This window comes from Canis lupus, chromosome 23 (assembly GCF_003254725.2).
Source record: "Canis lupus dingo isolate Sandy chromosome 23, ASM325472v2, whole genome shotgun sequence".
Classification (NCBI taxonomy): Eukaryota; Metazoa; Chordata; class Mammalia; order Carnivora; family Canidae; genus Canis; species Canis lupus.
The window spans coordinates 38,424,814-38,442,419 of NC_064265.1; the positions used below are offsets into that span (position 1 = coordinate 38,424,814).

A 17,606-nucleotide genomic window follows, 5' to 3' on the forward strand; every position below is an offset into this window, starting at 1 on the left:
AATGAAGACATTTTGTCCTATAGATATTTTTAAAATAATCTAAAACTTTTTTTTCATTCAGAACTTCCTTTGATTTATATTCCATTTGTGCAGAATAAGTTAATGGTAACTCCTTATTTACATGACTTTTTTACACAAATATTTTTTATACCTGAAGCTTATCCTTTTAAGCATTGAAAGATTTAATATGAATCTTTCTTTATTCTTCACTAGTGTATCTGAATATAATTTAATTTTACCATAAGTGGGTATCTTTGAGAATATAATTCTTTTACTTTGCTTTGTGTAATCTGAAATTATTAACATGTTTGTCCTTCCATTAAATTGATTCTGACTGCTCTGTATTGATAGTTGTTTTGCTATACTGATATTTTATCTTTTCAGTAGTCAGCTTTTAGCAATTTTTTCTTCATTTCTTTCTACTTTTTTAGTTTCCATTTAGCTGTTTCCTTATTCAGTAAAGACCTAAAGAATACTTGGGAAAGCCAGTTATCCGTCATTTATAGACAACACTAAGTCTGTGGTTGACTTCTGGGAAGTAGTGCCCGTAAAGTTAGTGACAGCTCAACACAGTTTTTTTTTTTTTTTTTTTTTGAAATTTACAGTTGGATCCATGGCTGTGTTTCAGACAGTTGGAGTTGACTGGTGTTTTGACTTAGAGAGCAGTGGCATTACTGTAGTTAGGTTTAAAGGTTAAAATTTATCATAAATGAAATGTTTAGTAGTAATGAACACATAATTCTTTTTGTTTGCTTCACCTGACCAAGTATGGTAAAAATTGAAGAGAAATGTTTGCAAAGCAGAGGAATAATGGTGCTAGATTTAAAGATAGGCTACAGACCAGTGAACCCTAAAAGTTTTAAGGGATTAAAAAAATAAATTTCTCAATGGGGTGGGGAGTTTTTCCTATGGGAATACATAAGCAGTTCCTAGTGGTTGAATGTGGCCCCCAATTCTTTCTTTGGGGTACTTAGGCCTATTTTTAGATATCTAGATAAAGTCTGTCCTTTTTAGTCCTCTTTTTGACATCTAGATAAAGTATGTGGAAGTTTTATTCTTTTCAGCTCCAAGAATACTAAAGATCTGATATAGTTTCATTTTCAAGAGAGAATGTTGATGTAAATGGTTGTTAAAGATTATAACAGTTCTTAAAATATACAGATTGAAAATATTCAGGGTATTTTCTTAGGTTAAATTATTATTTATCTCCTGTTTTCCTTCTGCCTTTATGGTTTTCCTTAAAACAAAACAAAATAGAACAAAACAAAAAGAAACCCAAAAACCTGATGTCACAGTTGCCAAGTATCATAATAGAACTGTAGACATTGTTACAGTGTTGGAAAGTCCCAAATGCTCAGCTTCTATTTACTTTTTCCTCCTGTCAAAGTTAGAGTTTCAAAATGAGCTATAGTTTGGGAGTAAAGCTATAAAGTCACTTCTCCCTATTGCCTCTAAGGACATTGGTAGCCAAGTTTTTTGCAGCTTTTTGCTTGATAAGATTGCTAATATTAATGTCAAATTTGAAACATTTCAGTCAGCTATGTATATTTTAAAGTTGAGATCAGAGGGCTCCTCTTAACCTCATGGTTGCATTGATGATCATTTTTATTAGGTTGAATATAATCCTTTACTCATAGTAATAGTTCTTGGCAATTCCTTTAATAGATCTGGAATGTTAAGATTTTTTTGGTTTAAAGATCAAAAATAAAGGCCTTGAAAAAAAAATTCAGCTTTAAATACTCCATGGATCACACTGTTCCATTAATAAATCCTTCTAGCAAGCATTTGTTTATTTATTTTTTTTTACTAGCTTATGCAGTGAAACCAGGACAGAAATTTGTGTGTGTTATGGTACACAAAAATAAGGCTAAGTCAAGCAAATGTACTATTTGGACAGTCTACATTTTTAAAAATTTAGTATTACTATACATAATACAGTTTAAATTTAAAGATATTTTTATTTATGAATTAGTGAAAATAAATAGTTTACCTTTTTATCCTCCATTTTCATTTTTAACCTTTTTTTTTTTTTAAAGTCCGCAGATGCACTTTTGGTGGCAATCGACTCTGAAGTAGTGGGAGCTGTTGATATACTACTTAATCATCGACCAAAACGATCATCAAGACCAACTATAGTAGTTAGTACTCTTAAATATTTATTAATTTGGATTTTTAAACCAAATAGATACCCTGCCCCATTCCCATTTTTTCTTCCCCCAAATTTATTTTGTTTTAAAGAAATAGATTTTTTTAATCTGTAAAATATTGCCTTAAAGTAAGTAGACACTTGCAACACCTTTTTAAAATTAGTGATATTTTCATAAATCTGTCAGTGTGGACGAGTATTTTTAGTTTCGAGCATTCTATAGGTTAGGTTGGAAATACAGATTAGCTTCCAAATGGAGTTAGGAATTAAATATAAACAATGAAACCATAAAAGCGGAAGAAAATATAGGTGAATGTTTAACTGATTATGAGTGGAAAGACTTTCTAAACATAAAAACAAAGAACAAAAATCATAAAAAGCAATGGCACAGCCTTTGGCTAGATAGAAATTAAATTTCTGGAGTTCAAACATCAAACAAAATTTAGAAAGAAAATGGAAAACTGGCAAAAGATATTTTCAACATATATCACAAATTCATAATCCTAATAATTGACAAATTGATGAAAAACACCAAAATCAGAAAAGGACTTGAAAAAAAATCTCAGAAAAGAAAATATAAGATATTAAAACTCACTACTAATAAAATATGAAATACTAATTTTTACTTATCAAATTAGCAAAGATTTATTTATTTTATTTCTTTATTTAAATTTTAATTGGTTAACATACAGGGCAATATTGATTTCAGGAGTAGAATTCAGTGATTCATCACTTACATATACCACCCAGTGCTCATCACAAGTGCCCTCCTTAATACCCATCACACATCTAGCCCATCCCCCACTCACCTCCTTCCATCAACCCTCAGTTTGTTCTCTGTAATTAGTCTCTTATGGTTCATTTCCCTCTCTCCTTTTTTCCCCTTCCTATATGTTCATCTGTTTTTTTTCTTAAATTCCACATGTGAGTGAAATCATATGGTATTTATCTTTCTCTGACTGACTCATTTTGCTTAGCATAATATGCTCTAGCTCCATCCATATTTCAAATGGTAAGATTTCATTCTTTTTGATGACTCAGTAACGTCTTCTGTATCCATTCATCAGTCAATGAAAATTTGACTTTCCATAATTTGGTTATTGTTGATAATGCAAATTAGCAAAGATCTTAAAAAATAATTATCATTGATGGCAAGGGAGTAGTACAGTCTAATAACAGGGTAGAGAAGAGTATTTTGGAAAGCAGTTTAGCACAGTGTCTCATAAACAAGAAAGATGCTCATATTCTTTTTTTTTTTTTTTTGATGCTCATATTCTTAAACTTAGTGTTTCTTCCTTTAGGAACTGGCCAGAAATGGGGAGAAAAAAGTTAATTGTGATCTTATTGCAATGAAAAAACCATGTAACCCAATTTAAACATTCCCAAATAAAAGACTGGAAATAGTATAAAAATTACATATATATTAAAATGGCATTTTTAAAAGAATATTTAGGAACCTGAACAAATATAACATAGGAAGTGAAAAAATGGGAGTAATAAACTGGACATACAGTATGATCTGGACATATAATATAATATGAGGTTAAAAACATGTACAGACAAGGAACTGAATGGAAATATAGCAAAATGGTACCTAACAGCAGTCAACTCATTGCTAAATTAAGGATTTTTTTTTTTAAGATTTTATTTATTTATACACAGAGACACAGAGAGAGAGAGAGGCAGAGACACAGGCATAGAGAGAAGCAGGCTTCCTGCAGGGAGCCCAACGTGGGACTCGATCCCAGGTCTCCAGGATCATGTCCTGAGCCGAAGGCAGAAGCCCAACCACGGAGCCGCCCAGGTGTCCCACGGATATTTTTTTCTTAAACCCTTTTTCTATATTGCTTTTGTAATTAGAAAGGTAGTCACTAATAACCAAATTCTGCTTTAAAAATGAGATTTTGGGATCCCTGGGTGGCGCAGCGGTTTAGCGCCTGCCTTTGGCCCAGGGCGCGATCCTGGAGACCCGGGATCGAATCCCACATCGGGCTCCCGGTGCATGGAGCCTGTTTCTCCCTCTGCCTGTGTCTCTGCCTCTCTCGCTCTCTCTGTGTGACTATCATAAATAAATAAAAATTTAAAAAAAATAAAAAATAAAAATGAGATTTTTGTTATATGTCAAAATTTAAAGTGAGGATGTAGTGAAACAAGCCATTTAAATAATTGCTGGTAGTGTAAACTGGCTATCCTCTGAAGAAAAAAATTGTTTTAAGAAAGACTTATAGGGGCACCTGGGTGCCTCAGTGGTTGAGCATCTGCCTTTGGTTCAGATTCTGATCCTGGAGTCCTGGGATCAAGTTCTGCATCAGGCTCCCCGTAGGAAGCCTGCTTCTCTCTCTGCCTATATCTCTGCCTCTCTTTGTGTCTCTCATGAATAAATAAATAAAATCTTAAAAGGAAAAGAAAGAATTATAAATTAGTTGTGAATTATCTACCATTATCTGAGATCAGTGAGAAGTTCTGCTAATTTGCATGCTTTATCATGTATTAACTGAAACATTTTGCTTTCATTTAGGTATTACAAAGTTTGTGTAAGCATGACTTTCTACAGAGGATAGTACCCAGTAGTTTAAGTGGTTTTAAGAAACCAACAGGAGCAGAGAAAAAAGGGCTAAGAATATAGCCCCTGCCAAATGATCAGAAATATCTAGAATTCTATTCAACTTTCCCTTTCATCTGTCTTGTCACGGTTAGATTATGGTATACTTATTCCACCATGTAGCCTTTTTACCCTTTTATTTTCTTGGCAGGGAGGGTAGAGTGTAGAATGCTAGGATATTGGAGCAACTGACTGACATTAATTCATCACCATTAGCACGACCAGTCAACTCTTGAGTTTTAAGGCTCTGGCAGTGAGAGAATACTGCCAGAGAGAACACTTCATCTACTCAGTGAGAGAACACTTTGTACTTCATCTCTAATGAAAAGGGCTATCCAGCCTTGGCTTGAGTACTTCTAGTGATGGCAAGATCACATTTTAACAGCCCTAACACTTTTTGACAGGCAATGTCAAATATTTTTATATACTTTTTTTAATCATTTCAATGAATTCATTTTATATTCTTAGCTTATTAAAATTCTTATGACAAATTTTGACTTTCAGATACAGGTGGGGTTTTTTTTTGATAGTATGTAGGTTATATTATGAACAGTGAAATTATGAATTTTAATCTTCTAACGTTTTTCGTGTAGTCAAGTATGTTTTTTCTTTAGGAAAAATAAAGACATTATTTAAATACAATTTTCTTCTCTTTGTATAACCAGTTATAAAGGGGAGAAAGGACTAAATTTTTAAATAAATTCATTGATTTGAGGTTCCCAATAAATAAATGGGAACTATATAAAGAAACTATTCATAAAAGAAGGGGAAAAAGCTACATATGTCAGAAAATATTAAACTTAACCAGTAATCAAAGGAGAGTAAGTGAATGTTTCATATTTTTTTTCATTCATAAGTTGAGAATGACCATGCCTAGTGCTGGTGAGTAAACCTTGAATGTGAAATGGGTACATTCTTATATTATTGATAATATAAACTGAAAAGAACTTTACTAACATATATAGTAAAAGCTCCAAAACTGTTCATCACCTTTAGAGCTATAATTGTACTTCAGGGGTTCTGTGGTTAATGAGTTTATCCTAAATTTCAAAAAGCTATATTCATAAAGATGTTTTTGGTAGTGTTATTTAAATAAGCAAAACAAAATATCTTGAACAAAGGTCTATGAATTTTCTTAAATTACATGCTAAATTCTATATATGAATTTTATTTCCCAGAAATTCTGGGCTGTAGTTTTTTGATATTATTAGAAGGGTCCTTGAATTTCAAAATATTAAGGACCATTGTTTTTAATCATTGATGCCAAATCACTTATGCCAAAGATGTCCTTAAAAGGAAGTATAATAAAAGACTAGAAGGAGATACTGTAAAATGTGTTTTGTATAGTAGGGATATGGGAATTTTTATTCTTTCTGCTTTTCTGTATTTTTCAGATATTTTGTAATATGTGTATACTATTTTATGATGTTAATAAAAATTATCAAAAAAAAAAACCCCTGTGAACTTGATAAGTTTATACAATGGAATCAAACAGCTCTCAGGAAAACCCATGTAAAAAAGTGAGAAGTATTGGGAAGAATATGCAACAGTCATAAAACTATCAACGTTTTTATTTAACCCTGATTCTTTATTTACTAATGTTTCTTTCCTCATGTCATGCCATCACCAGGCCCATGAGCCCATGTAGGGAAAGCAGCTCAGGCTCTGGTGTAATACAAACCTGAGTCCTGATCTGCATTTTGCCACTCTTGTTTTGTAGCTTGGGCACATTAATTTCTCTGAGCCTCAGTTTCTCCATTCAATTTTGCAAGCTATTGTGGGGATTGAATGAGATAATAAATGTAAAGTGCTTGACAGTTCTAGGACTCATAAAGAGTGGTTATGATTGTTAGTGTTTTTGTGCATTTGTAACAGGAAATAGTATAGGTATTGATTGGGAATATGTAGAGAATTATACAGAATGAAGAGTGCTTCCTATTTACTTATTTCTTTCAAGCAGCTTCATTGCTATTAATGTGGCAAGATTTGCCACGGAGGTGGAATTTTTAAGTTTTTCTCATGATTTATATATACTCTGCCTGTTTTTAACATTTTTCCTTTTTCTTTTATATTCTTTTTCTACAATTCTTGTCTTTATCCTTGTCATGCATGTTTCCATAATCTTGAGAAAATTAAACACTTTTTCCTAAAGTATTTTTCTAGCTATCCTTACTTCTTTTTTATTAGGGAAAAAAACTCTAGTTGTATGAATGTTGAAGATTTTTGTCTGTCATGATTATATTGCATTTATTAATTAAAATTGAGTTTTCAGGTTCTGAAAAATATTTAGTACTGGCAAAATGTTATCATTTTTTAAAAAAATGATTCTTATATGCTTTGTACCTTCTGATTTTTTTTCATTTTATTTTCAGATAAATATGTTGTTTTGAAGTCACAAATAATAATTTTGAACATTTATATAAATATTTTTCAGAAATTAATGGAGCGAATTCAGAATCCTGAATATTCAACAACTATGGATGTTGCACCTGTCATTTTAGCTGCTCATCGTAACAACTATGAAATTCTTACAATGCTGTTGAAACAGGATGTATCTCTACCCAAGCCCCATGCAGTTGGCTGTGAATGCACATTGTGTTCTGCAAAAAACAAAAAGGACAGCCTCCGACATTCCAGGTTAGAAAATTAAGGTTTTGATAAATAGGTGTGTGATACAGTAAAGTGTATATCAGTGAGATTTTTGTTATTTTTCTGTCTATGCACCTTTTAAGAAATATGGTAGTGTAATGGCTTATGAAAGCTAAACTTTTCGTTTGTTTGCTTAATATGAGTTTTACACTTTTTAAAAAATATTTACTAAATGATGCATAATTTGGAAAATCCTTCAAATTATGAATAAGGTTTACTTCATACTTCTGCTGGTGGGGCATGAAGACACTATATACTTTTTTAAATCAGAGTTTATTAATTTAAGAGAATTTCCAAATAGTAAAAGGAATGGAGATATCCCTTCTTATTTATAAGAAAATAAGTATTTTCCATCTGACTTAATTTTTGACTTGTTATGCCTCTTACTTCCCCTCCCACACAATATTTAAGTCTCCTTCTCTTCCCTTTCTCCTTAGTCAAAATATTAAGAACAACTGAGGAGAAAATGAATAAGAAAGTACCCCATCTTGGACAGGTTGAGCAAAATCATGCATGTGGGCATGTTGAATACGGTTTTGGGCTAGACTTGAGAATCTAATTTTTAGCATAAACCTTTATACTTATACTGTATATAATCTATGTAGTAATAAAATATAGTTGAAATTATATCAAGTGTAACATGTACTGTGGAAAATATGGTCTGGAAGTCCTATTTTTAGTATATGTGCTGCTGAAGTGAGCACTGGTCTGGAAGTCCTAAGCAGCCCATTGACAGACTGTTTTTATAGTATGTGAAATTAGCTTTAAAGCTGTAAGCTATTCACCCTCACTCCTCCTTCCTTACTTTAAGGAGAGATCTTTGGTGGATTGACAGTCACAGATCCATAAATGGAGAAAGTCTCCTGGGAATCAATTTAATGTTTATTTGCAGAGGTTGGACTAGAAATTTTTTCTGTTTATAAGTTTATTTACAGTAAGACCTGTGTTGTTTTTTTATAAGGTCTGGTTGAAAGCTATGGCTATATCATTTACCTTTTTAGTTTTAAAATGACTAGTCTGTAAAATGACAAGAAGAAATGATCTTTAAGGCTTCTTCTAGTTTTAAACTTCTTCATTAATATTAAATATAAATATTTCCAAATTGTATGCTTATTAAATATGTATATAGTTGAAGCAGCTGAGGTTGGAGGAGTTGGGGCTAGAAAGAACACTAAGTCTGCCTTGGTTTCAGATGGGGAAAAAGCTTTGTTCTGTAAGCTTTTAAAGGAGCTGTGGCTTGAGCTTGGTCTTTAGGTATGAATAAAAAAAAAGAGGGGCACCTAAGTGGCTTAGTTGGTTAAGCCTCCAATTTTTGATTTTGGTTCAGGAGATGATCTCAGAGTCATGAGATGCAGCTCCGTGTTGGCTCTGTGCTCAGTGGGGAGTCTGCTTGAGATTCTCTCTCCTCCTACCCCTCCACTGCATCCCCCCTCAAACAAATAAATACATTTTTTTAAAAAAATAAAAAGTTTGTTTTATGCAGAAAATACAGTATTTGATTGTGGTTTATTTAGGGAACATTGAGCGGTGTGGTGTATTTACAGAAAAGTTTTAGAGAATTTGTTATTGATATTTAGGAAAACAGTTATAGTGAATATCAAAATGCTCTGGCTACAAGTCATTTCTAGGAATTGATAAGTAGACTTGCTGAAGAAAAGGAAGCTAACAAAATGAGTAAAAAGAGATATGGGTAAAGGTTTTGATGATCTTGAGAAGCCAATATACTGGCAATGAGGAAGTGAGGCAATCTGTATTTATAAAGTTTTTGGCTTTTAAATTTTAGAGATGCTGCAGTTCTAGGTGTTGATCAGGTCTAGGGGTAATAATTTTCTCTTATTTATTTATTTATTTATTTATTTATTTATTTATTTAGATTTTATTTATTTATTTGAGGGAGAGAGATGGGAGAGAGCATGAACAGAGGAAGAGGGAGAAGCAGACTCCCCGCTGAGCAAGGAGCCTGACAAGAGGCTCCATCCCAGGATCCTGAGATCATGACCTGAGCCAAAGGCAGATGCTTAACTAACTGAGCCATCCAGGCATCCCAAAGGGGTGGTAATTTTAAATGAAGTAGGGAAAGATAATGGACCATTGTAGTTTAGAAAAACATTTTCATTAATTGCTGTGATTTGGTTTTAGTCTCAATTATTTGATGTGGTGTAAAATTTAAAGTAATTTTAAGGGAAGGTATGAAATCTTTATTATCTATCAAAGGAAGACAAAGTTTTTAAGTCAAGAAATGCTTTGTTAAAAAAAAAAAAAAGAAAAGAAATGCTTTGTTTAAACTGCACAGTGGGGGATCCCTGGGTGGCGCAGCGGTTTGATGCCTGCCTTTGGCCTAGGGTGCAATCCTGGAGACCCAGGATTGAATCCCACATCGGGCTCCCGTTGCATGGAGCCTGCTTCTCCCTCTGCCTATGTCTCTGCCTCTCTCTCTCTCTCTCTGACTATCATAAATAAATAAATAAATAAATAAATAAATAAAATAAAATAATAAAATAAATAAACTGCACAGTGATTTTTATAGTTTTGAGTTTGAATGCCTGTAAGCCCAAAGTACAGTTAACTTTACTCGTATTATTACCCACTTCACCCTTGAAAGCAATTGAATTTGTACAATTTAACTAGAAGAGTAGGATTTGGTATTGAGAAATCAGTGAACTATGAGGCTAGAGTAATATTAGGGATATGGAATTCATTTATGTGAAAGCTATTTATTTAACTACACTAGTAATAGGTGAATAAATCTTCAAATCCCTGTGAAAATTCTAATTTAACCTTGGACATTCCCCAGTCAATTTTCCTCCTGTCTCTGGAGCTAACCAGTATGATCAGTTTGAGGGTCTATATCTGCTCCTTAATGACCAAAATTCTAATTGGTTAGAAATGTGACTCTTGACTGCAGTGTTAGATTGGAAACTAGTCTCCATCAGTTACATGTTGAAGTTTGAAATTTCCTGTCCTGATTTCTATCTATACAGATTCCATTCAAGATTCCTCCCCTATTTCATTAATTTTGCCTATTGATATTAATCTTGTTTCATCTACTCCAATTCTTATGGTTGTCCAAATATTTAGGTTGAACCATATGAAATTACTGTCTTAAAAGTATTTTGAACAATGTAGAATTGCAAATTCCCATATTCTTCTTGGTGTGGATATAACCCAAACCCCAGAAAGTTATCTAGTTATTTAAAAAAAATTTTTTTTTTAAGATTTATTTATTTGAGAGAGAGAGAGAGCACATGCCCATGAATGGGGTTGGGGGAGTGGGGAGGCAGAGAAAGAGGGAAAGAGAGAATCCTCAAGGAGACTCCCCAGTGATCATGGAGCCCAACGTGGGACTCGATCCCAGACCCCTGAGCTGCTTAACCAACTGAGCCACCCAGGCACCCAAAAAAAGTTTTTAAAAAAAATATGGAAATTAATGATTTGCAGTAAGTGTATACAGGTATAGTAAATGTATACAGGTGTACACTATCAACAGAATCCAATATTCTATCATTTCCATCATTGGATCAAATTTTGTCATGGCCATTTATAGTCAATCTCTGCTCCCATTCCTATCTCCAAGCAACCACAGATCTCTTTTCTGTCTAAAACCTATAATTTTTTTCTTTTCTAGAAATTTCATATAAATAGAATCATACAATATATTGGCTTATGTCTTTAGCTTCTCTCAGCATAATATTTTGAGGTTCATTCATATTGCATATATCAGTAGTTTATTCCTTTTTGTTGTTAGGTAGTATATCATTGTAAGGATGAATCTTTTGTTTATCCATTCAGTAGTTGATGGATATTTGAGTTGTTTCTGGTTTTTGGCAGTGAACATTCACATATAAGTCTTTGTGTGGACATATAGTTTTATTTCTGTTGGGTAGATACCCAGGATTGGAATTGCTGCGTTGTATGGAAGTGTATGTTTAACTTTTTAAGTAATTGCTAAACTGTTTTCCGAAGTGATTGTATCATTTTACATTCTCACAAGTGATGTATGATGTTTTCAATTCCTCTACATACTCATCAAGACTTTATATTTCGTTTTATTTTTATCTTAGCCATTTTAGCAGAAGTGTAAACCACAATTGATCTCACTGTGGTTTTAATTTGAATTTCCCTTATGCCTTATAATATCAAGCATCTTATCATGTGCTTATAGGCCATTAATGTATCTTCTTTGATGAAATATCTATTCAAATTTTTTGCTTATTTTTAAAAATTGAGTTGTTTTATTAAGTTGCAAAAGTTCTTTCTTTGTATATTCCAGACACAAATCCTTTATCAGATAAATGTTTTGCAAATAACTTCTCACAGTCTGTGACTTGTCTTTTCATTTTCTTCTTGGTGTCTTTTGAAGAGCAAAACTTTTCATTTTGATGAGGCCCATTTTATCATTTTTGCCTTTTGTAGATTGTTTCTTATGTCATATGTATGAAATATTTGCCAACCCAAGGTCACAAAGACTTTCTCCTGTTTTCTTCTAGAAATTTTACAGTTGTACAATTTACATTTAAGTCTATAACCTATTTTGAATAATTTTTTGTGTATGTGTGAAATAAGGATCTAAGTTCTTTTTTAATTTTTTGCCTATCCCATCATTTGTTCTAGCATCATTTGTTAAAGAATATTGTTTACTGGGGGCAGTAAATTACCTTTACACCTTAGAAATCATTTGAGCATATATGTGGTTTTATTTCTAGACTCTAATTTGTTCCATTAATCTTTAAGACTATTACACCAATATCAGTCTATCCTGATTACTGTAATTTTATAGTAAGCTTTTAAGTCAGATAATGTATATGATTTCACTTATATGTAAAATTTCAGAAATGAAACATCATAAGGAAAAAAAGATGCAAACCATAAAACAGATTCTTAACTATAGTAAACAAACAGAGTTTCTCAAGGGGAGGTGGCGGGGGGTGGGTTAAATGGATGATGAGTATTAAGGAGGGCACTTATGATGAGCATTGGGTATTATAGGTAAGTGATGACTCAGTAAATTCTACTTCTGAAACTATTATACTATATCTTAACTAACTGGAATTTAAATATAATTTGAAACAAAGTAAAATAAAATCAGGTAATGTAAGTCATTTTAAATCTTTTTTTAATTTTTGGCTATACTATGTTCTTTGCATTTGCAAATAAAGTTTAGAATGAGTTATCAATTTTTAAAACACCTGCTTAGATTTTTAAGAGGGGTTGCATTAAGCCAATTTGGAGAGAATTGCCATTTTAATAATATTAAGTCTTTCAACCTATAAACATGGTATATCTCTCCATTTTATTAGATTTTCCTAATTTCAGCAATGTTTTCTAGTCTTCAGTGTATGGGTCTTTGCTTCTTTTTTACAATTTATTCGTAAGTATTTTATTTGTTTTGATTATATTGCACATGAATTGCTTTCTTAATTTCATTTGCAGATGGTTCATTGCTAGTATATAGAAATAAAACAGATTTTTTTTTTTTTGTATACTGGTTTTATATCTTGTGATCTTGCTAAATTCAATTATTCTAATAGGGTTTTTTGTTTGTTTGCTTTTTAGATTCCTAAAGATTTTTTATATATAAGATTATATCATCTGTAGGTAAAGACAGTTTTACTTCTTTTCCAATCTTTAGGGCTTCATTTTTCTTGCCTTATTGCATTGCCTAGTAACCTCCAGTGTGATGTTAAATGTGAGTTAGTAAGAATGAATATCCTTGCCTTGATGGCATGGTAGTAGTTGCATAGTAGTAGCATGATGATAGTAGTTGCTGGCAAACACTGATTTTTTTTTTTTAACTATCTTTGTGGTTTTAACTTTTCTCTGTAATGTGGCATAATTGGAATCATACAATATGTAGCCTTTTCACATTACTTCCTTCATTTAGTAATATGTATTTAAGTTTCCTTCATGTGTTTTCATGGCTTGACAGTACATTTATTTTTTTTTTTAATTTTTTTTTTATTTATTTATGTATGATAGTCACAGAGAGAGAGAGAGGCAGAGACACAGGCAGAGGGAGAAGCAGGCTCCATGCACCAGGAGCCCGATGTGGGATTCGATCCCGGGTCTCCAGGATCGCGCCCTGGGCCAAAGGCAGGTGCTAAACCGCTGCGCCACCCAGGGATCCCCCAGTACATTTCTTTTTAACACTGAACAGTACCCCATTGTAGGAAGGTACTACAGTTCATCCGTTCATCTACTGAAAGACATTTTGATTACTTCCAAGTTTTGGCAGTTATGAATAAAGCTGTTATAAACATTCATGTATAGGTTTTCATGTGGACATAAGTTTTCAACTCATTAGATAAATACTAAGAAGTGTGATTGCTGGATCATATGTGAAGGATATGTTTACTTTTATAAGAAACTGCCAAACTGTCTTGCAAAGTACCTGCACCATTCAGCATTCAGAACAATGAATAAGGTTCATGTTGCTCTATATCCTTACTAGCATTTGATACTGTCAGGGTTTGGATTTTAGCCTTTCTGATGGGTATGAAATGGTTTTGTATCTCGTTGTTGCTTTGATTGCAGTTCCCTAGTGATGTATGATATTGTACATCTCTATATGCTTGTCATCTGCATATCTTCTTTTGTGAGATGTCTGTTAATATCTCTTGCCTATTTTTAAATTGGATTGTTTGTTTTCTTATTGTTGAGTTTTAAGAGTTCTTTGTATACTTTATATGTAGAGTCCTTTATCAGATATGTTTTTTGCAAATATTTTCTCCTATCCTGTAGCTTGTCTTTTCATTCTCTTGATTCATGGGTTAAAGTGTGCTGTTGTACTTTCACATATTTGGGGTGGTCCCAGATTTTTTTCTACTGGTGATTTGTAATTTAATTTCTAAATTAATTGATCAGAGAATATACTGTATTTTTATTTTTTATTTTTTTTTATTTTTTATTTTTTTTGATATACTGTATTTTTAAAATAACTTTATTGAGTTATAATTTATTGAGATAAATTCATAAATTTTAAAATTCACCATTTTATAATATTCATAGAGTTATACATTGACCATCATTATTGAATTCCAGAACATTTCATCACTTCAAGAAGAAACACTATATTGGGGATGCCTGGGTAGCTCAGCAGTTGAGTGTTTGCCTTTGGCTCAGGGCGTGATCCTAGAGTCCCAGGATCGAGTCCCGCATTGGGCTCCTTGCATGGAGCCTACTTCTCCCTCTGCCTGTGTCTCTGCCTCTCTCTTTGTCTCTCATGAATAAATAAATAAAATCTTAAAAAAAAAAAGAAACATTATATTAATTAGCAGTCACTCAGCTGCTAGATATCACTAAATTTACTTTCTGTTCTTACAGGTTTGCCTATTCTGGATATTTCATATAAATTGTATATTTTAAGTTCTTATCAGTCATTTGCTTATCATTTTTGGAGATGTCTATTCATTTCTGTTTCCCAGTTTTTGATTGGTTATCTATCTTTTTATTGCTGAATTGCAAGAGTTTTTTTAAATATATATTCTAAATATATATTCTGAATTCCTTATCAGATACATGATTTGCAAATCTTTTTTACATTCTATTAGTTACCTTTTTACTTTTTTGATGATGTACTTTGAAGCACAGTTGTTTTCATTTTTTTAAAAGATTTTATTTATTTATTCATGAGAGACACACAGAGAGAGAGAGGCAGAGACACAGGCAGAGGGAGAAGCAGGCTCCATGCAGGGAGCCTGATGTGGGACTCGATCCCGGATCTCCAGGATTATGCCCTGGGCTGAAGGCGGTGCTAAACCGCTGAGCTACCTGGGCTGCCCTGATTCTTATTTTTGAAAAAGATGTATTTCTTTATTTTAGAGAAAGAACACACACATAAGTTAGATGGAGGGGCAGAGGGAGAGAATCTTCAAGGAGACTCCTCACGAGTGCAGAGCCTGATGCAGGGCTCCATCCCACAATCTATGAGATCATGACCTGAGCTGATACCAAAGAGTTGGACACTTAGACACTCAGGCACCCTGATTATTTTTAATCTTTAGTTTGATTCCTAAGGATCATTTCAGAATCTGTATAGGTGAGCCACTGATTGGGTGGAGTTTATGTTAATATACTTTGAGACTGTAAGAGTCCTGTCTCTTGATGAGTGGTTAGTTGGGGAATATAGTCAAAGTTGAAGCCATTTCTCAATAGTTCCTTGTCTTTTTCATATTACCAAACTATCTGATGTTCTCCATATATATCTAATATTTTAGTCAGCCAGAAATCTCTGAAAGCTTTATATGAGTCATTTTATGGCTTTTTTCATTTCTAAGATCTCCCTGTTAAGTTTCTCATTGGTCTGCTGTTTGCCTCTACTCAGACTCCAAGATTTGTCTTATAAATCTGCAAATTTTCCTTGCGCATCTCCTCCAAGTCCAACTCTTTCAACCAGCTGAGCTGGAGGTTTTTGCTTTCCATCGAATTGATCTTCCCCCCCATTAAGCACAAAAGTACAGATTTACCATCTTCAGGCTGGAAAACTGCAGTTCTCCATGACTGAACTGGGGAGGCAGAGGTGATCAAAGTAGCCTCAGGCAAGAAGACCACAGATTCAAACCATTCTTGCTTGAAGCTCTAGAAATTTTTCAATAATTGATCTCAATAGATAATTTTCAATGACCTGAAATGGCTGATTTTTAAAAATATAGTTGACCCTTGAACAATGTGGGAGTTAGGGGCGCCAACCCCTTATACTGTTAAAAATCTACTATCTTTTAACTCTGCAGAAACTTAACTACTAATTAGCCTACTGTTGCCTAGAAGCCTTACCAATAACACAAACTGTCAATTCACACATATTTTGTATATTATACATATTATGTACTATATTCTTATAATAAGTAAGCTAGAGAAAAGAAAATCATAAAGAAGACAAAATACATTTACAGTACTATACTATATTTTAGAAAACCACATATAAGTGAACCCACACAGTTCAAACCCATGTTGTTCAATGGTCAACTGTAATTTTGTTCACTTATATACATATTTTTGGTGTAGTAGAATCACTTACCTCCTCACACCATCATTACTTTGATGGTGTTTTGAATACCAAAAGTGATTTTATAAAGTGAGGCAGCCTCATTATTTGTTAGGTACATCAAAGTACTTTCCGTACAACAGCACTCCATTATTACTCTAGCACAATTGTTTACCACTGTCACTAGCAGTCACTCTTGCTGTTCACTTTGTCATTAATCCTTAATATATTTTGAGTATGATAATGTTGGTTAATACAAAAGTAATTTTTAGAAATAAACTGATGAGATTAATTAATGTAGACATATTGATGGAAACAAAGATAAGTTGCTTAGTTACATATATTTCTCTCAAATTTTTGGACAGTTTTGGTGTAGGCAAATATCTCTTTAGAAATCCATACTTCAGATACAGTAACTATACTTGTTTTATTGAACAGCTAAATTATAATTGGATTTCATAAATATTATTTTCTTAAAAATGCATTATGCATGATTTACCTTTATATCTTTAGTAAGACCAGAAACCTGTATGGTAAATAAGGAATATTTCAATAAGTTTGTTTAAATAAAAGATTTAAATTTCCATATAGGAAAATTCCACTGTAAACAAAGTAAAAAGACAAACAGTAAACTGGGGGAAAAAGTATATAAAATACTGTGACTAGACAGAGTGATAATTTCTTTGATATGTAGATCTTACAAATGATTTTTAAAAATAAACAGTTATGAGAAAAATAGGCTAATGGAAATGAACAAGAGTTTACAGAAGTAGTATAAATGGATACTAATGGATCCATTTATGGATAATGATAAATGGATATCATTTCCTAATGATGCTTAAGCTTCTAAAGAAGTTCAGATAAAATTCCATTTTTCATCTTTTAGAGTGGCAAAATATTAATGATAATGTAGGAGAAAATGATCTCTCCTTATTGTTAGTGCTTTGGAAGCATCTATTAGAATTTAAAACACATATGCCATTATATCCAGCGATTCTAAGTGTGCAAAGGATATGTGAACTAAAGAATATTCATTGCTGCGTTATTTATAGAAGTACATTAGAAGCAACTAAAATTTCCATTAATGGAGATCTGATGAGCTGCCATTAAATGGGGAACCATCCAGTTTTGGGAAAAAAAATGACATGACTCTATGTGTAGTGGCATAGAAAGAGTTGCTGCTTTATGTAGTATATCTGATTATGTTTGTAGGTGAATTGAAAGTATCA

The 17,606-nt window shown here is 32.6% G+C and overlaps 1 protein-coding gene across 7 annotated transcripts in view; it reads left to right on the top strand.

Moving 5' to 3' along the window:
- The window catches only part of TRPC1 (transient receptor potential cation channel subfamily C member 1), a 107,357-nt gene that overhangs the window by 14,571 nt on the left and 75,180 nt on the right, over positions 1-17,606 (top strand). For 5 of the 7 annotated variants that reach the window (XR_007405336.1, XM_025449007.3, XM_025449009.3 and 2 more), the window contains 2 exons: positions 2,037-2,138; positions 7,183-7,385. Coding sequence is in view for 6 of the 7 variants with exons in the window: in XM_025449007.3 (XP_025304792.1) it covers positions 2,037-2,138; positions 7,183-7,385 (305 nt within the window). In the remaining variant the exon portion in view is untranslated. The remainder of the gene's footprint in view (positions 1-2,036; positions 2,139-7,182; positions 7,386-17,606) is intronic. The other 2 variants (XM_025449010.3, XM_025449012.3) reach the window with 1 other exon arrangement.